This window comes from Mus musculus, chromosome 2 (genome assembly GCF_000001635.26).
Source record: "Mus musculus strain C57BL/6J chromosome 2, GRCm38.p6 C57BL/6J".
Lineage (NCBI taxonomy): Eukaryota > Metazoa > Chordata > Mammalia > Rodentia > Muridae > Mus > Mus musculus.
Genome location: NC_000068.7, coordinates 163,812,325 through 163,833,226, shown reverse-complemented (window position 1 = coordinate 163,833,226; position 20,902 = coordinate 163,812,325). Strand labels below are relative to the sequence as shown.

At 50.2% G+C, this 20,902-nt stretch overlaps 1 protein-coding gene across 2 annotated transcripts; it reads right to left on the bottom strand.

The window, feature by feature from the left end:
- Positions 1–80: 80 nt before the first annotated feature.
- Ccn5 (cellular communication network factor 5) lies at positions 81–12,475 on the bottom strand. Of its 2 annotated transcripts, none has more exons than NM_016873.2 (5): positions 12,118–12,393; positions 11,846–11,938; positions 7,870–8,086; positions 4,118–4,375; positions 81–1,010 (listed from the first exon to the last, which is right to left on the bottom strand). In NM_016873.2, the coding sequence occupies exons 2-5, from the start codon at positions 11,903–11,905 to the stop codon at positions 790–792; spliced, it is 756 nt and encodes a 251-aa protein (NP_058569.2). In that variant the 5' UTR covers positions 11,906–11,938; positions 12,118–12,393; the 3' UTR covers positions 81–789. The 2 variants fall into 2 exon arrangements, with proteins under 2 accessions (NP_058569.2, XP_006499232.1); XM_006499169.3 differs by lacking the exon at positions 81–1,010 and adding an exon at positions 1,017–1,220 and having other exon boundaries at positions 12,118–12,475.
- Positions 12,476–20,902: the final 8,427 nt, after the last annotated feature.

Genomic DNA, 20,902 nt, shown 5'->3' with positions numbered 1-20,902 from the left:
GGTGGACTGTAGGAGAGGATGTAACGTTTATATTTAGGTGGGTTTCATTTCTGCACAAAAACACAAGATACAAAACGAAATTCCACACTTGATTTGGGTGTTTATTCCAGACCGGGCCAGTCCTCCAGAGGAGGGTACTCTACTGTTCCTTGTCTCTCTCATGCTGAAGAGAAAGGCCCTGGCCTGCCAGAAGTGTGGAGCCTCTTGCTTTGTGAGCATTTAAGAGATGTGTATTTTTACAAATACAAAGGTCAAGTTCCTGGACTTGGCAAACGCTCTTAAGAATAGTGTGATTCCATCTCTTCATGTTCCCAGAAAATTCTTCCCAGCCGGGCAGGGTGTTCTCAGATCAGGAAAGGCACACTTACAAGGTCACCCATAATCTTTGGGACAAGCACATAGAAGTCCAAGAAGGGACCTGGATGTTTCAGGCAATCTGCTGCCTGGTACCTATTACTGTCACTATCCCCAGCATGGTGGCCAGGCTTGCCCAGTACAGCTTAGCTTTAAAGGTCCTTTTGGTTGTCCTTTTCATACAGGGAAGTTTTGAGGAACTAGCCAGGAGAACCCAGAAGCCTGGGTCAGAATCCAGAGAAATGGAGCTGGTCACCTGCTTCCCCCACCTCAGACAGAGCAGGGATCGCTCAGAGGCTCTGGACACTGAATCCACCCAGGACAGTTAACTGCAGCCAAGAGCATGGAGAGGGGCATCTACCATCAGTCCAGGGCCTGGTCCTAGGGACATTTGCTGAGAATGGCAGGCCCTGTATCCACATCCCCGCAATGGCTCTAGAAGGCACTGTTCCATGAGCCGTGGCTCCTGGATGCCAGGCAGGGTCTGGACAGACACAGGCGACGCTGGATCTCCAGTTGGCAGAATCGGTTCTGGTTGGATACTCGGGTGGCTATGCCCAACCCACAGGTGGTTGAGCAGGGGCCCCAGGCTGTGCTCCAGTTTGGACAGGGGCCATCGGCAGATGCAGGAGTGACAAGGGCAGAAAGTTGGTGTCCTGGGGGTTAGAAAGAAGAGAAGTTGGGGCTCAGCCACTAAGTCAGCTCAACCGCTGGCCATCACAGGGAACCTGGAGAGGCTGTTAGGCTTCAGTTTCTTCCTGGGCTTTCTAACAAGCAGTAGCCGAGAGCGTCTGAGCACAATGCATCCTGTTGACATCAGTCACGAAACAACTAGCAAAGGCCGACGTTGTGATGGATCTCCAACCCTAATGAGCCCATGAAGGGAAAACACAACTTGGTTGTATATATTTATAAACTCCACGCCTATATTGGGCAGATGCGCCTCTATACCACTTTCTTCCCCAGCTATGAAATCCCTGCTACTTGCAGTTTCTCCAAGTCATGATCTTCTGCTCCATCTTCATTCCAACAACTCTCCCTCTGCTCCTCCCCCACCCCCATCCTCTGCCTCCTCCAACTCCTCCTCCTCTCCTCCTGCCCGCCTCTTCCTGTCTTGCCCAGAAACCCTGCCTCCTTATTTTAGTCCACTGATTGGCTATTTGTCATCTTTCTTAGCCAATCAAATAATTAAGGGAAATTCCTCTACATGCTATCTTTCTTTTGTCTCTACCTTCCTTCTCACTGATACATAGTGTCTTACCACTTGTGTGGCGTGGTACTGAAACCTGAAGGGCCCAAGATGGCAGGCTCACCATGACCTATCTCTTCCTCCCCAATTCTCCTTTTCCTTCATAATTGATGTCCTTCCTCCTAGCCCTGAGAGCATTTGGCAATGTCTACAGACATTTTCCATTGTCACAGTCAATGAAGGTATACAAGGGGCTTGGGGGAGGGGTGTTGCTACTGACATCTAGAGGGTAGAGACAAGGTTGTCTTTCCACATCCCACATCATACCCAGAAGCCCCTGACCACAAAGAATGACTCAGCCCATCCCAAATGTCACTGATGCTGATGCTGAGAAACCCTGCTGGGCACACACAGGTGTCATGTGTTTGTATGTTAGGGCAGGAGGCATGGGGACACTTGGATCCCTGTATAAATGGTGCAGTGTTTGCACAGACGACCCCCTCCCATATACACACCTTCCTAGGAACACAGGCCGCCTCCCAATCACTTATGCAAACTGAAATGGAAATATTACTGGACAGTTCTGAAACCATCCTTGCTGAGGAATGGTCTGCACATGCCCGGTGCAGGCCCGATTACAAAATTATTTTGTTGAGGTTTGGTCTGTTGCTATGTATTACAATGCTAAATTCTATGTGGCAAGGTCTAGGCCTATGAGCGACTTCTCATGTTTATAAGCTTTTGTTGTGCAAACCTTACTCCTTAATTTAAATCTATTTGTTAAATAAAATTGACTACAGACAGTTGAGGGATTTGGAAGTAGGTGGGTTTGGAGTGACGTGGTTGGGGCAGGGGAGGTAAGAGAGAGGAGGAAGCCACCATGAGAGGAGAGGAGCCATGAGCACATGGCCAGGAGAAGCAGCAAGTATCTGGGGGTACACCACTGGGGAGGTAGCCAGGCCAGCAGTCAGGAGAGTAGACTAGGGGGTGACCCCCAGTAATTGTCAAAGCCAATACAATAACCATAGTCTGAGTCTCATTTATTTGTAAGCTTGTCCCAGATCCGCTTAAATTGTTTGCACTATACTATTTTTGATGCACAGCTGTTTGAGTCTATGGCTACAGAGAAATAGCTGCCAGTGTGTTCACGGCCCTGTCCATGTTCACACAGGGAGGGCACATGGGAGGCAGGGTTTTTATATTCTGTTTTGACAGGCAAGCTGAGGGCTGGCGGCATGGCTCAATGGTAGAGCGTTTGCCTAGTGTGTACAAGGGTCTAGGTTCAATTCCAAGTACTATTGGGGTGGGGGGATACAAAAGGTGACTGGGATGACTCTCCTATGCACCTAACTTGATGTATCATATTCCCTAGCAGGTATAAGGCTGGCCTTAGCACTTCTACAGTGCTAGCTAGCGTGGGCCTTCCTACAACCCATTTACTTGAATGAACTCATTTTGTCCTCCCCGCGGTTCTAAAGGGACGACGTTCTTATTAGTTCCACCTTACAGCTGGAAAAACTGAGGCCAGGAACTTCAACACCTGTCTCAGAGTCACCCAGCAGGCATGGCCAGAGCTGAGCTTAGAAACACAGTGTCCATACATTTAAGCCACCCGTCTCCTGCCTTTGCACGCAGGGGCAAGCACAAAACCAGCCCTCACTTCCTGGTCACCTTCCCCAGTCAAATTCATGTGGTAAGAATAATGTGTTTAAAGAAACAGGACAACAAAATCCCAGAGCTGAAAAGTTTGTAGAAGGATGTAGCTGTCTTTCATGTACCTCTGCCCCGCCCTGGCTATGGCCCAAACTCTGGTCTTGCCTGGTCCAGCTTTTACATAATCTTCTACCTATGGATTTTACCTAAATCCATACAATCATGTGTTCATAATATTATAAATTGTCCATATGTATTTACATATCATAAATATATACTCTATACATTTATTTTTATATCATATTTTATTCTATATTTATTATCTATACTCTCTTATACCACCTATATAATATTTATACCACTGGTGTGAGATGCAAAAATTTCACTCAAGAATGATAATGCTCCTTCCTACCCCTCCCTGACTTAGCCACCTGAACTTGAACTATGTCTTACCATTTATTTATTTTTATTTTATGTGTGTGTTTCGCCTCATGTATGTATGTATGTATGTATGTATGTATGATGTATGCATAATGTATGATGTATGTATGATGTATGTGTGTGTATGTGTGTATTTATGTATGTATGTATGATGTATGTATGATGTATGTGTGTAATGTATGTATACCATGTGCATGCCTGGCACCCGCAGTAGTCAGAAGAGGGCATCAGATTTGAAGTTATGGATGGTTCTGAGCCACTATGTTGGGAAGGACTGAACCCAGACCCTCACAAGAACAGCAAGCGCTCTTAACTACAGAGCCATATCTCAAGCCCCTTGAACTTTCTTTTAAATGATTTCTTGGTTGAAATTATATCTCTAAGTGGTTGCCATTTTGGTTTGTCAGCTTGCCAGTTTTGTTTCTAGGAGCTGCTGCAATGGAGACCCTGGTGGCCCGGGTCTTCCCCGCACTCACTCACCTTGGGCTGAGGAGGGCTGGATTGCCGGCTGCATCACTGCCTGGTCACACACCCACTCGGGGCAGCACCTTCCTGGCACCTGTATTCTCCTGGGGCGTGGGCAGTCCCAGCTGGGCAGCCGCACATCCTCACTGCACAGCGGCAGGCAGGTGAAACCACCGTCATCACAGCGGCACAAAACCCTGCAATTGGGTTTAAAGGTCTCCCCATCCAGGTACCTGCGGCCATTCACCTCACAGCTCCCGTCATCCTCTTCGACTGCACAGGGAGGAGAAAGAGGACCGGCACAGGGTCCTGAGGTCAGAGCACAAGACCTACACCCTGTGCCATCCCTGCTCCTCAGCACACCCCTGCCCCACTGGCCACCTCCCTCTTAAGCAAGACAGAGAGGCAGCCGGGAGCCCGGCTTGGGCTCCAGCTATGGGCCAAGTAATTTCACATCTTGCCTCGGTTTCTCCATGTGGAAAAAATAGGATATGTCAAACCTTATTTCACAGCATGTTATAGACTAAATGAAGTTATGTGTGTGACGAATCTGACAAAATGAAGCCTTGGGAAAAGGGTTGTAGCTCAGCAGATTGTCTGACTAGCATGCTCGTGCCCCCAGGCGCAGTCTCCAGCATTGTATAAACTCTGTGGTAGCACAAACATTTGGGAAGTGGTGGCAAGAGATAGAGGTTCAAGGCCAGCCTGGGCTAGACGCCCATCGAAGTTAGTAATGTTTAGTATTTAGCTGTGAAGCACACTCTAGGACTGGGGGTTCATGCAGCGGCCTCTTAGTCCTCTTCCTATGTGACGTCATCCTTGTCTGGTCAGGTTGAATTTTCGGCTTTAGAGCTTTATATTAGCTGCTTAAATTCTCTGAGTGGCCCCACCACTCTCAATGATTACAGTGACTTGTGCCCTCAGGTTACATGGGTCAACACACAGCATCTAGCACAGGGCCAGGCACATAGAGGTGCCCAAGAACACACAGTGATAACTTCAAGACGTGGGCCTTCATGCCACTACCTTTCTGGAGGGCTGGAGTCCAGAGTACTTTTCCTAACATCCCCTTATTCTCCAGAGAGGACTGTTCTCTGTCCACACTGCCTCCAGATCACAAGTCCTTGGACACAAAGACCTTCTGACCTGGACCTTGTTGTCAATGGTTCCCTAGAAACCACGTAGGCAGCTGTGCCTTGATCCCTACCTGGCCTTGCCACTTCTGGGTTCACCCCACCACATCCATCACACAGGCACACGAGTGTACATGCATGCATGTGAACATACACACATACACACACATACATACAAACCCCTATCACACATCCATCACACACACACACACACACACACACCTATCACACACGCTCATCACACACACTCATTACACACACATACATTCATCACATATATACACCATGCCCACTCACATACACACCCATCACACACACATTACATACACATCCATCACATACACACAAACATCTATCACACACTCATACACACCCATCATACATACACACCTATCACACACAAACCTGTGACACACGCATGCTCATCACACACACTCATTACACATACATACATTCATCACACACAGACACCATACCCACTTACACATATACCCATCACACACACTCACATGCACATTCATCACACACACTCACACACACTCATCATACACACACCTATCACACACACACACACACACACCCTGACTTCTGCCCCAGCTTTGGCCCCCAGTTGCCAGGATGACCTGACACCTGACAATCCGAGGCATGTTTAGGAAAGTCAATAGGAGGACGATCATTTTAGCAAGAGTTCCTGGCACTCCATAGACCATCAGCTGGGAGCTGACTGGGTGTGGGGTGTGTGGGGCTGGGCAGCCAGCTTCAGCAGGGTAGCTTTGCTCTGAGGGGCTCCCTGACATTGCAAACTCCATGAGCTGTCTCAGAATCCTACCCAGCTATGCCCATGTCCAGCAGCCAAACTCTTGTTTTCCCCAAGCCTGCTTCAAATCCCCTCTGCCGGCAACCTTCCCTACCTACCCATGATACCAGCCTTCATCTGAGGTCCTCAGCCCCCCTGAGCACAAGCCATGGGCCTGCTCTCCGGGAATCTGTAGGTCCTTTCTTCCCTCGGAAGTCAGTTGCAAGGCAGGAATCACAGAGCCACAGTTGTTTTTCCTTCCTCCACCTGTAAGCTCTGTGACCCATTTAAGTGATTTAACCCTTTCATCTGAGCTCCCTCACCTACTTGATAGGGGCTACATTGGATTGTACCTCCGTGTTAAGGATAAAGGGAAATGGACTCCTATGGTGTTTTCTCACAGGACTTAGGAAAGGGCTCCAGTGACTGCCAGCCCCATTAGACCCTCTGCTGGCATTCACAGAAAGCCACAGATATGTGCTGAGCACCTCATGTGGCCTGGGCCATGTGCCAGGCTGTTGTAATTCAGGATATGTGGGCACGTGGGCAAACATCCTTCCCACTGGAGCACTCCAGTGGAAATAAACACAGCCAACGAGCCGAGGCTGCGTGCCCTGGTGATCCAGCCTGGTGAAATAGTGGGCTAAGGTTAGAGAGGATTTGCAATTTCTTAAAGATAGTGGCAGGGCTTCACAGATGGAGTGGCATGTGGGTGCGAATGTGAAGGAAGTGAGGGGACGACCCATGTGTGTGTCTGGGGAAAGAATGAGTGTGGAGCAATGACCTGTGCTCTGTGCTAAGGCCCTGTGGTCCAGACCATGACTTGAGTGTTCAAAGCTAGTGTGGCTGGAGCAGAGAGCGCGGCAAGAAGGGAAAGGGGTGAGGTTGTTTTGTCAAAATGGAAAGAACACTTAGGTGAAGTAGATGAATTGTAAAAAACAAAAATCAAAACAAAACAAAACAAAACCCCTGAGCCATCTCTCTAAAATTTCAACTAGGGTAATTTTGCTTTTGGGGGCCCTTGGCAAGGTCACCACTGGCAGCTGATCCTGGCACCTCCTCACAGGCAGGGAGACTGCTGCTAAAGGTCAGGCCACAAAGAGCTTCTCAGCAGCAGTGGCCCTGGGATCTGAAACCAAGCCCTGCCCCAAAGTGTCAGAGGACACCCAGGCCTGAGAGAGTGGTGAGGAATGTCATACAACCAGTGCCACCAGAAAACAGCATGGCGTGTGTGTGTGTGTGTGTGTGTGTGTGTGTGTGTGTGTGTGTGTATGACAGCATGGTGTGTGTGTGTGTGTGTGTGTGTGTGTGTGTGTGTGTGTGTGTGTATGACAACATGGAGAGAGAAGCTTAAGGCTCCCAGTCCCAGCTATGGAGGGAGTAGACTGTTACTTAAATCTGTTCAGAGACGGAATAGGCTGTAGGGCATTGAGCATGCTAGCTAACATCTTTGAGCCTCGGTTTCCCTTTTTGTAAAACTTGTGAAAGAGGACAAGTGCCCGGCACTGCTTGGGCACACACCATGCCCCACGTGACGCCTGTGCACCCTTGCTCTCCACGGGGCTGTATATGGGTAGCTGTTGGCCCAGCTCTGGAAGCTGGCTATGATGTGGATGTGTGCGGATGGAGGTCACCATCAGGACAGTTCCAGCAGAGGCCGAGGGAAGAAACAGGGAGCGGGCCTTTGGGTCACCAGTTGAGCTGAATAAACCTAGCACCTAAAGTAAGGTGAAAGAGATAGAGAGAGAGTAGGCTCCATTTTGTCTCTGGATCCCATGGCCTTGACCCCCCAGCCTCCTCCCTGCCCACACACACACTGGTCTAGCAAACCTGCTTACAGAGGCACACAGCACCACGGCCACTGGGGCCTGCCCCAGGCTGACAAACCAGGCCCTGGCTGGGGTCGCAGACATGCAGGTGGTCGCAGGACTCCCCCAGCCTCCGTGCACACACTCGACAGCAGCCACAGCCATCCAGCACCAGGGGTACCCCCGGTGGGCACTGGGGTGGTGTCCAAGGACAGGCACAGGGTGCTGGGCACAGCTGGGCATACACCTGGGGAGACAGAAACCTCACTCAGTTTTGGCTATCATGGAAGGTATGGAAACTCCCACGACTGGTCACTTCTCTGCCAAACCAGACAGTGTGGGATCCTTAGCTCAGCCTCCGTGTCACGCAGAACGGGTCTTCAGCCTGAGCCATCCCACGGTGCTCCTAAGAGGCAGCATGGCACTGACCTTGAGCAAGGACCCAGGTCAGAGTCTCAGTCCTAGGCTCTGTCTTGTTGGCAGCGTAGCCTGAGAGCTCCTTTAACTCTCCAAGCCTGAGTCTCCTCGTTTGTAGAAGGGGGACAGGAAATGATGTCACTAACCCCTGAGCGTGGGTAGGAGGTCATTAATATGGCTGGCTTTTTGCTTGTTTGTTTATTTTTGGGGTGCACATGTATGTGTCGTGTGCAGGTGTTTATGTGAAAATATGAAGACATCAACATCAGGTAGAGGAATTTATCACTCTCTACCTTCTATTTTTCAGGCAGAGTATCTCACCAAGCCTGACCATCATCAGTTGGTTAGGCTGCCTAACCAAGTGAACTTGAGGCTCTGCCCATTGCTGGCCACTCCACTATGGAGGGTTCAGATGTGTCCCACTGTGTGTGGCTGCTACACGTGGGTGCTGGGGCACGATCTCATGTCCTCAAACTTGCACTGAGAGCATTTTACCCCAACAAACAATCTCCTTGCCTTCCCAAATGTGGCTAACTCCGGTGGCCATCTTGGCTATGTGCTCACGGGAGGGCAGGTACAAAAGCCTGAGAGTGATACCAAGGGAAGAGTGTGTTCTTACCCCTCGGACTTGAGAAGTCAAACAGAACACGTCACTTCCCGGTCTTGACACAGCCCACCATGCTTCCCAGCCTTAAGTGCACAATCAGATTAGCCAGGAAAGGGCAATACAGATTCCCAGGCCTCCTCTGGGACTCACGAAACTAGAAGTCACGGAGGCAGGACCTGTGATCTATTTAATAGGCTGTCTAGAAGCGTCTAAGAACCATCTAGGTCCACAGCCCCTCTGGCCCAGCCCACCCCAGCTCTCCACCCCCATATCACTCCACTCCACCACCACCGCTCCGCTCTCAGCACCCTGCACGAATGGGAAATTTGACTCCGCATGGAGGAGGAGCAGGGGGGAGTGACTGCCAATAGTCAGATCTGGGAGCCATGCCACGCCCACCTCACTGCTGTGGACTCTCGGCCCCAGAGGAGGACACTTCTGAAAGAGGCAAAAACTGAGCCAGGGCCTCCGTACCCATTCATCGCAGGGTTTCACCCCAGTGCTACAACTGCGCCTTTCACCCAAGACAGAAATACACAAATGAAGTTCCAGAAGCCATGAGCTCCCGAAAGGGTGGGCACCAAGAGGGAGGGAGATAGCACTCAAGATGTTCCAGACTGCCTACCCTACCAGTGAACGATCAATCTTTAACAGGAATAGAAGGCCTTATATGGAGGATTTGTGATTTAGGAAAAGAAAACTAAAGACCCCAGACCTCTTGATGGGATCAAGGAAACAGTGATCTGTTTACCGCCGCCCCATCCTGCCCACCCCTGGATCCAGAGTCTCAAAAACAAACAAAAAACAAAACAAAACAAAACAAAAATAAACAAAAAACAAAAAACAAAAAAACCTGCTCTCCAGGGCCCGCAGTTCTCACTCTGGCCAGCAGAGGCCGCCCCAGAGTTGCTGCTTGTCCCTAGCCAGTGAGTGAGTGAGTGGTTCCCACCTAAGGCAGGACACCCTGCAGAATTTCAGGTTCCAGAGGGTTCCTGGACCAGCAGCCTCTGAGAGCTTGCCATGAGCATGCACTGTCACCTCTCCAAGCCTCCTGTGTAATCTCAACATGGAATATAAGACATTCTTGGGTAACTCACTTGCAGTTGTCTTGAGAAGAAAGAGGCAGACTTTCAGAGCAAGGGTCTGACTCCCTTGGCTGAGCAGAACTGGCCAAAGACAAAACGAGCCTTCTACTGAGCCGGAGTCCTGCTGCAGGCTCTCGGTAGTTTCTGGCTTCTTCAGGTCCTGACTCCAAGAAAAGCCACTAATGATACCCTTACGTTGAGTGCTGTGTGCACAAGCTTTCCCTTTAGCCCTTTCCTACGAGGTATGGGCTTCGTGTCTGACTTAAAGATGATGAAATAACCCTTGGGAGACTGAGGCAGAAGAATTTTGAAGTTAGCCTGAGCTACATAGTGAGTTCCAGGCCAGCCTGGGCTACAGAGTGACACATTGTTTCAGAATAAACTCCAAAACAGTGAGGACAAAGCAGGTCAAAATCAAGTGATAAATATCTGGAAAGCAGTGGGACAAGATGAGAATTCAGCTTGGTGGGAAGGCAGAGCCCGCACTTAACTCTTGAGCCTGCTGTTCCCCCAGGGACTCCGTTAGCACCTGAACCTCAGCCTCAGCCTCTGTCCTCAGTTCAAGGACAGTAAGTAGGCAGGGCAGGTGCTCTTGCTTAGCCTATGGAAGCAGCAGCCCCTCTGGCATCCTCCTCTCCTCCACCTTTGCTAGCCATTCTGTCCCCATATTCAAGCTGTCTCACTTGCTTTGGTCTCCCCAGACTAAGTAACTAAGTCTCTGGTCGCTGTCAGACCCTGATCAACATCGCTTCGCTGTTTCCAGGTTCCTTCCTCCTGCCCCAGTCCAGAGCCTGGAGCCCACAGCCTGCCTGGAAGATCCAGAATTCCATCCCCCGGGAAGGCTGTGGCCTCAGGTCCTCTCCATGACTACATCCCAGATGCCAATCAACTTCCCAGGACCAGGAAAGAATGGCTTCATAAATGTCACACCAGTGGCCAATCTAGGGCAGCTCTTCCTCAGCCCTTCAGAACCCTCCCCTCCCGGGGCCCAGGAGACCACCCAAGCTACCCTCTCCAGCACCATGTTCTGCTCAACACCTTTCAAGACTGGAAGCCAGTTGGTCCCAGGGAGGGAGATGTTTATACTCAACACTGCATTGGCTCAAGGCCTTAACTCGGTGATACTGGGAACTTAACATTTAGTGTGAGGTATTGCTCAGGTTAGGGTAGAGAGACACAGACTAGGGTTTCCTCCAGACACACCTATGTCTGCCCCAGGCTCCACCATGCAACTCTTCTATTGTTCTTTTTCTTTGCTGTGTGGCTTTGGGCACATTGCTTACCCTCTCTGAGTCTCCTTTGATCAAAACAGGACAATTTGTTATAAGACTGTTATAAATGTGCAAACGGAACTACTCACAAGCCAATTAAAAGATGCCCAATGTGAACCAAGGGACAAGGACATTTGCCACAGAGATGTCTCCTGCTCTCTCTGACCAGGGCCAGAGGTCACTGACTGCCTGAGGGCTAGCATGTTGTACCCTCATGGACTGTACTTTGCAATCAGACCCCAGCATCAACCTCTGTCCTGGTTCAGAGCTACACAGCACTCACATTTGTTTTAGTTTCTATGACACTGGAGGATCCCACTGTCCTCTTTTAGACACTCATCTAGGTCCAGGACCTATGCTATCTTCTGTGGATGCAGTTCTCCTTAGTGGTCTCCCCAGAAGCTTCATGAACATTGTACCCATTCAACTGAGGCTGAAGCTCAGAAAGGGTAGGACACTTGTCTGAGGTCACACAGCCGAACTTGCATGCCCAGAGAGGGAAGCAAGCCTGGGCACAGAGACCAGACTGTATCCAGTATAGGGTCTTTCCAAGAGTTCTAAGTTGTGACCATATATCTGTCCCACCACCCAGAATTCTGCTGTCATTCAAGACCAGGATGCCTTACCATTGAGAGAATGCAGAGGAAGGAAATGGCCAGAAGATGGATCAGTGGGTTGCCCCTCATGTCACCGTGTCCCTTGTGGAGCCAGCTTCAAACCTGGGAAGCAAGACCCGAGTCTTTTTTTATGTTCTGGAGGGAATGAGGTTCCTTCTAGGTGCATACAGAGAAAGAGAAAACGACAGACAGACAGACAGACAGACACACACACACACACACACACACACATTTATAGTCCTTACACCGGTTTCCATAGTCCCAGGAATAAGCCCAGTTACCTGAGGCCGAGGAGGCCACCAAGAAGGTGTCTGACAGTGTGTGAAGCCCAAGCCACCGCAAGTGCCAAGAGTTTAGGACAGGAGCCTGACAGGAGCCTCTCAGCTCCTCAGTTCCCAGCAAGAAAGACCTCCATCCCAAGCTACTGCCACAGCAGCTGCAGCCTCGCCAAGGCCCCTGTCCCAGCCCGGGGTCCTCTGGAGATCAGGAGCGTCTGTCAAATGCTCTGCAGATCTGACCCACGGTGTCCTGAGCCCTGAAGCTCAAGCTCTGGGCAGCCCAGACCCAGCCTGTGGTTTCTGGCAGGGAGACTGGCAGCCACCCAGAGGTGGGTGTGACCCAGAGCAGAGCTTCCCTGGCAGCCTGTCTGCTCTTGGCAACCAAGAGCCTCCCTATCCTCCTGGGCTCTGAAGGTGGCCTAGGGTGGCCAAGCCTAAGCAGACTGAGCCTACTGTGTGCTGGCACTTGCTGGTCTCTGCTGATCTGACTGAGCAAAATTGTCTTTGTTGGATTCTACCAGCTCTGAGGGGTTCTGCAGACCTGGAGACACAGCACAGACCTGGGGACCAGAGCCTGGGGCATGGGGTAGTAATGAAAAGTGTAAGGACCCCCTCCCTTGTTCAGACAAAGAGTGAGATACAACTTCTGAGGGAGATGCCAATTCTGAAAGCTAACAAGGCTCTGCGGTAGAATGTTCCAGAGGGAACAGCATGATCAAATGTCTGGAGGAGGGACCTAACATAGTAGCCTGGCATACTCAGTACAGAAGGTATCTAGTGGGCATGTGGCTTCCTGGGCACTGGACTGGGCAGGAATACGCAGAGAATAAAACACAGGATTCACATCACCAACTGTATCCATTGGGTACAGGGGATGTCCCTAAGGTCCTATCAACGAGTGTTGGGTAGAAGGACATGGGATTTAAAGATCAGGGTGTAGGGCTGGAGAGATGGCTCAGTGGTTAAGAGCACTGACTGCTCTTCCAGAGATCCCGAGTTCAATTCCTAGCAACCACATGGTGGCTCACAACCATCTGTAATGGAATCCGATGCCCTCTTCTGGTGTGTCTGAAGACTGCAACAGTGTACCCATATACATAAAATACTTAAATAAATAAATCTTTTTAAAAAAAATCAGGGTGTAGAGACATCTGCTGTGTTATATGTAGAAGCATCATCTGTCAATAAAAGGCTGATTGGCCAATGAGCTGAGGCAGGAAATAGAAGGCGGGACATCTTGGGGGGGGGGCGGTTGATTCTGGGATAAAGTCAGAAACAGGGTCTTAGGTGCTTAGAGAAGGCTGTGGCTCCCAACACCTCCACCAGTTACAGTGCAACACACCCATGAGCCCAGATCACAGGGGGCTAGCCTGGGCTACAAAGCAAGCCCCTATCTCAAAAGAAAACAAACCTGGAGGCTATATGCTCCCTCCGAGTCACATACAGACTCTGCCTACCACTGTGGGTAGAAGACAAATATCTAGCAAATAAGTCTATATGACCTGAGGGCCTGAGGGAGAAATGGCATGGCCACCTTGGGTCCTTGCTGTCTGTAGTTCCCTGCTTGATCCTTTCTATGTTTATCGAGACTAGACTATGCCACACGCAGGCATGACACCAGCGAGACTGGAAAGGCAGACCGCAGTCATTTGGTTAGGTAGCGTGGGCAGAGGTACGGCACACAGGACCTGAATCAGGCAGGTGTGGAGTGAGACGCCGCTGAGTTTTGGGGCTGGCACGCTGAAGTGGTGAATGGACGGCTGTTGGTACGCAGTCAACTCTGAGCCAGACTTGACACCCTGTCTTGGGTGCTCACCCGCTCCATGGCCGCACGGAAACTCTCTCAGACAGACCTACACAACGTCCACACTGATAATTGTCTATCTCCTGCCACTATCTCCAAGACCTGAGTTTGTGTAAGACAGTGATGTGCTCAGCTTGGCAGCCAGGCAAGGCTATGTGGCTAGCTTCCTGTTGTGAGTTACGCAAAAGCATTGGGTGCAAATTCTGAGACTGGTCCCTAAAGGGAAGGCCTTTCTTTTTGTCACTCTGACACTCCTTTCTTCCTCTGCTTCTGGTCAAAGGTGGGATAGTGATGTTCGTGGCTGCCTTGTACCATGGAGGTACCTTGAAGACAGGTCTCATATACAGAGGGAGGCATAAAAGAAGGAGATTGGAGCCAGGCAAGGGCAAGCATGCATGTCATCCCTGTATCTTTAAGGCTGAGGCAGGAGGATAATGAGTTTAAGTTTAGCTTGAGTTATATAGAAAGACCCTGACTCATAGACAAAAAGGAGAGGATGTATCCCTTATGGTGCCTAGAGCTACATATGTGTCCTGGATACTCCTTATAGATTTAATGTACATAATTAAGGGGGCAATAATATGTCCATATATATACATATGTATTAATATGTAACCAGTGTCTTTAATATGTATATATGTATATAGTCCCATAGACCCTCCTATTTGAGCTGACATGAGTTTGAGTATTCCTGGTTAGTTACTGTTGATGTAAAAACACCATTTTGTTGTTGGTGGTGGTGGTGGTGTCTGCATACCTGGAAGCCATGCTCAGTCCCACTCATTGCTATTCCATACTCCATCCCTGCCTGTTGATTTGTCTAACCTTGTCTCTCTCCTGCTAGAATGGCATCTTTACTGGCCTTGCTGTCTGGCTCCAGGCCTCAGACCACAGCAGCAGTGTCTGCTCTTCTCGCCTTTTCCGGGTCCTTCAGAACATACATAGATGCAGCTTTTGGTTATGAAAAGCTCTGTGAGATTAAAGTTCTTCTTTTCCCTGAAGACCGAGGACCTCATCCAAGAGCCGAGTCTGCTCCAGGCGTCATGAACACTGGGCTATTTTCCTCCCTTGATCCTCTGAGGCAAATATGCTGGCGAGTTCTCTGTGGTTGGTGTTTTCTCTGGGATAAACTTCCTGATAGCGAGGGAATGTGATTATTTTAACCTTGCTGGATTCAGCCAGTATTTTATTTAGTGTCTCCATCTGTTCATAAATGAAATGGGCCTGTAACGTTCTTTCATGGGCTGCCTTATCTAGCTTTTGTAACGGCGGACATTTATCAAATAGCTCACTTGACAGGTTCCCCTCTCTTTCCCCGTCTCCCTTGTAACCTGTACAACATAGGGACTGTCTCCTGCAGTTCAGCAGGGATTTACCATCAGAGCCCTGGAGCTGCTGAGTTGAGGCTGGGAAGGTCTTGACTGCCATCAGATCTGGAAATATAATGCTTCAACTTCAATTCTCCACTAGTCCTTGGGCCGATCTTTTGGCATGTCAGTGTTTGCGTGTCTGTGTGCATGAGAGCAGACTTGCACACCAGGGGGTACAGGTGAGGAGGCCGCAGGTCAAGGTTGAGTTTCCTCCTCTGTGGCTCTCCACCTTTTTTTTGAGACAGGATCTCTCTCTGAACATACAGTTGATGCTTCGCTAGGCCAGGATCCTCCTGTCTCTGCCTTCCAGGTCTGGCATTATAGGTGTGTACTGCCAGACTCAGCGTTATTATATGAGGTTTGAGGATTCAAATTCAGGTTCTCACGCTTGCATCCAGTACCTACAGGGTCATTGTCCCCTCTTTAGGTTCCTTATACCTCTCTAAAAATTGCTTGTTTCCTCAGGTTTTAGGTTTTCAGATGTACAACTATATCACTGGTTCACGGTGGCCTTAAATTACTTAACTTCTAGGTCCAGGTTATTGCTACCATTTTGCTGTTTATTTTCTTTTACCTGGTTGGGAGCGGGATGCTGAGGTTGGAACCCAGGGATGTGGGTAAGTGCTCTGCCCCTGAGACACACATTCCAGCCCTGTCTCTACGTTGTACCTCTGGTCAGCCTGCTCGGGCATGTGTGTCTGCTATTAATTTGGTCTTGTTTTGATGAATTCTTTTGATCTCAAGCTTGTTGATTTGTTCACAGAATCTCCTGTTGCAGACAGCACATTCTGTTTGGCCCTTTGATGCTGACTTTGTCTGCATCTTAAGCAATATTATGTGGATCACAGAAAGGGGAATGGGCTCCCACCCCTCAACTGGAGGCTGCATCTCCATAATGGATGCCTCCCACTACCCTGTCATGATAGGAGGGACAGGTTAGGTCCCTCTGTGGCTTTCCTTCCACATGTTCTGCAGGCTAGGCAGGAATTCAAATATCCTGGCCCTGTGGTCCCAGGTGCTGTGTGACAGGCCCCCAGGGATAACTGTGGACTTAGATGGTTTACCAGTTGGCGGAAGGTTGAGCTGTCAGGGAGCAAGTGGGAAGTGACATACGCTCACAGAAGGGCTGGAGTGTGGTGGTCCCGGGGCACACATCTAGCATAGCACATATGCCTGTGTGAGCTGAGGTCCCAGAGCAAGGGGACGGCAAGAGGATGATACCAAGTATGTAGCTGCTGGCAAGCTGAGGGTCATGGTGGCACATGACAGGGCTTTGGAAACTGTACAGGACTTATTCAAAGCATGTTGGGGAAAGCCTAGCATGCAAGTGTCTAGATGAGTCAGTGTCTAGCCAGTCTTTGCTACTTTGTGGGGTCTTCTTTTCCCACCCTTTACCCTCCTCCCAGTTTCACCCTCTATCATTGGAGGAGAGAGAGAGAGAGAGAGAGAGAGAGAGAGAGAGAGAGAGAGATCCCTGAATCTAATTTCTTTCCTTTCGTCTCTTTAAGCACAACTACTAACAATCCACAACCACCATCCCCTCCCCAAAACAACCAACAACCACTAACGCCATTAGGCCCCAGCATTTATATACCCTCTGAAAAGTGCCCAGAATTCCATATGTCGCACAACCATAGAAACTATCTGCAGCTGGCAAAACCACGCTTCTACTAGAGCACGAGGCAAATCATAGTCACCTGCCGCAGGTTGTCTGAAGCAGCCATAGATCCCCAAACCTGGGATTAAAATGGAAGCACATTCTTGTAATATATGTCTGTGTTTTTAAAGAAGCCAAAAATTCCAGAATTCTCACATGTCAGTGAACTGAAGAAGCCAGGCTCCAATCCTGGCTTTGTCTTTGTGCACCTTTGGGCAAATCCTTTGACTTTCTTGGCCTCAGTTTCCTTATCCATAAAGTGGGTGAAAAGCAATTCCTTGCTTTCCAGCACCTCTAGCCCCAGAGGTCTATGTTTTATACACCTAGAAACCACTTATTTCCAGAAGGAAATCTCTGACCCAGAGAGGGGCTTGGAGGAAGGCCCTCAGCAGAGACCCACAGCACAACTCAGAATTCAGGATACTTTGCTAAGCTGGGACCAGCTGATCAGGGACCAAACCAGTGGGCTAGGTTATTCCTGTTCCACCTGAGAGCTCCTGCCTTTGTCAGAAGACCCCTAGCTCCAAGGAGACACTTCTCTGCTTGGTCCCTACAGGTGCCACTATCTGTCTACTACACCACTCATCTGTCCATTCTTCCACTTATGTCTGTCTGTCTGACCCATCTGTCCATCTATTTGTATATTCATCCACCCATTAATCCATCGATCCATCCATCTTCCATGTATTCATTCTAAAAACCCTGCCTGTACCAGCCATGCCTTGGTGTTAAAGAAGAAGGAAAAACAGGTCCCTGTCCACAGGGAGCCCATGGGGTCAGGGGACAGAGGCCAGCAGAGACAATTTCCACATAGTTAGTAGGGCATGCTAAGGAGGAAGGCAGGGAGACCTGAGCCTGCCTTGGAGGACGAGACACTGAATTTGGAAGCAAGTGTAGTGTCAGCGGGGTGATCTGAGCAGGATGAAGCGAGGCCTGGAGGTGGTGGGGTTGAATCTGGATGGAGCCATGATGGGGGTGGGGAGCTGAGGGGAGCTGCAGCTGTGCAGGCAAGTGTCAACTGGGGATCATGTTGGTAGCTGGGGTGGGAATGATGCCAAGTCCTTGGGCACACTGCGTGGCAGCTTGCAGAGGTAGAAAACTTTCTCCGGCAGTTGTCAGACCCCCCACTCCCGTCCCTGCCTATGTGATGTCAGGTAACTCTGTGAGGCCCAGTCCCCGGTGATGGCATCACAGGTTGTCTCTTTAGCCTCCCAGGACTCTTCTGACTCCTGAGTCATATGTGGTCAGCAAACTGAGGACCATGTAAACATGTGGCCTGGCCTGGACCTAATTGTTCCCATCCCTGCTATGCTGAGGGAGCATTGGCTGGGGAGAGGGCAGGGCTTGGTTAGTAACTGCCCCTGAGGGCTCTGGTCATGGGGTGGCTGAGTCACTGGCCAGTCATCAGCTTGGGCCTTGGGGTCCTTGGTTGGGGGATGGGAGATCCATTTTCTCGCTCATGGCTGCCTCCAGACTCTCTCCACTCAGAACACAGCGCCCCCCCTGAAACTCTCAATGTTTAAAATGGCTTGAGATGTAGCATAGCCCAGGCTGGTCTCAAGATTGCTGTGTAGCTGAGGTGGCCTTAAATGTCTGGTCTGCCCTGTCTCCACCTTTCAAGTGCGGGGATAACAGGATTGAGCTTTCTCACCAAGTTTTTGCAGTGCTGGGAATTGAACCCATGGCTTCCTGTTTGCTAGGCAAGCACGATACTAACTAAGCTACGTCCCAGCCTGGAGAAGTGCTACTCACAAGAGTCCCACACCCTTATGCTCAGGAAGGCAGACAGGCCCAGAGATGGAAGTCACACACTAGTGTTTGTTCCTGTTGATCTCTCCTGTGTGGAGACCCCCAGGGTAGCTGGGTCCACCTCTGTGGGTTCTTAGAGTCTGGGAGGTTAGGAGTCATTTGCAGGCAGCTCTAAGGTCAGGTCTCAGTTGGACTGCCACCCCATCCCCTGAGAAAGTGGCTGCAGGTGCTGTGGGCAGGATGCAAACATTGCAAGAAAGTTAACTGTGGCATGTGTCCCCTTCCCTGAATGCTGTATGCAAATAACTGACCCCTCCTCTGTGTAGAGGCTGAGAAGGCCCTGGACCAGGAGCCCCTAACAAGAAGGCTCAGGCCTACAGCATGCTCAGGGCTCAGAAGTGATGTGTGTTTGTCTGTTCATTCCAGAGCCAGATGAAAACCATGGATGTGGGGTGATCTAGACAGGACCCCCAAAAGAGCAATGAGTAGACCCGAGGGGGTCAGTCTGTTCCTGTTCCTCCAGAGACTGAAAAGGCAAATAGTACCCTAGCCAACTGCTATTGTGACTGGGGACGAGTAATGGCCCCTAAAGTATACATACAGTGCCTCTGCATAGCACTGAACTCCCCAGATGGGATCTAAGCCTGATTCACACTCATAACTTCAGCTTCTCCACAATTTCAGGCCTATTTCTACAGCAAAGACTTTAGGGTCCTTAATAAGAGTCACGGGTGGTTCTGGGCAACCTGAAGTATTAAATCACTTAATTATGTTGATGTGTCCATAAAAGGTACTGTTACCACTGTCCCCAATCCAGAGGTGGGGAGACTGAGGCATCAATAAGTTGCATTAGCCTTACAAAGTTAAGATGGTCAATGGAGACACAATCAGAATCTGAACCCTTTGCCTCCAGAGTCGCCTCTTGTGTGTATCTTCTGAGGGAATGACATCCTTCCAGGAGGATCTAGTAAGGGCCTGGGCCCTCTGTTCAACCTCTGCAGAAGGATGCCCACAGATGATCTGGAGGGGTGCTGTCCCCCTCTCCACTCATTTGACCCTCACTATCCTCTCTCAGGCTGGCCATGAAGGTAAACAGGGCTCAGCTGTAGCCTTTGATGGCTCCTGCCAAGCTGGCACTTGGGGTCCTGAGGATACCCAGGGGATCCCAGCCCAGCAGCTGGGCGACCTCAGGGCCAGCATTTCCGTAAATACCCCAATGAGCCAGCCCTCCCCCCCCCCGAGGTTTGGCAGGCTTTGTGTGGTTTCCTCTGACATGGCCACTTCCACCCACTCTGCCCAGCTAGGCTTCCAGTAATAGTATGTTTTCTCTGGAGTTGGTGATGCTAATGATATGGAGCCCCGGGGACTTCCTTCCACTCCGTTCCCTCCAAGGGGCCTTCTTTTCCTTGAAAAGGCTGAAGCTGTGCTACCCAGTGGCTCAGACACCTTGTGCTATCCAAAGCACACCAGGAGGTGTAGGCCAGACCTGGGGGGCACCCTGAACATCACCCCCATCACAAACCTAGTGGGGAATCAGGCAGACACACTGTATCCATGAGCCTGGGGAGATAGCTAAGTCAGTAGAGCACTGGATACTCCAACCTTAGAGGCTCATTGCCTGTAAAGACTTGGGGGAAGGGGGTGTGGCTCAGTAGTGGGACACTTGCCTGGCCGTATAAGGATCTGGGGCCCACTCTCAACACTGAGGGAGGAAAAGTGCCAACAAGCACGGACTAGATCCAACTGCCTGGCATGAAAGGAGTAAGACAGACCTGGCTGTGGCCTGTCATTCACTCCATCACCTTGATCATACCACGTCACTCCTCTGAGCACAGGTTTCCAAGTGGGTCTGATGTGAGGATTACAGATCTGGGACAGGGCTTTCATGGATGGGGTAAACTAAAGTTCGGGAAGGCCAGCCTGTGCGCCCCACCGCTGCTGCTGACCGAGCTGCGGATGAGCTCATGAACACGGCCAACGCTTCCCCTCTCAACCGCTGAGCCACACACCACTTTCCTCAAATGTGAACGCAGTGTCAAATTGCACAGAAAGCCTCTAGCCTGAGAGTTCTCCAGAGCTCCCAGCCCCACCCGAGAAGAATCTTGGGGCAAGGGCACATTAAACATGGTGGGGTACCCCACTTGTGGGAGGGCAAAGAGGTAAGTCAGTTTTCTGCTTGGTGCTGGCCCCTTCCTGAAGTGACACACC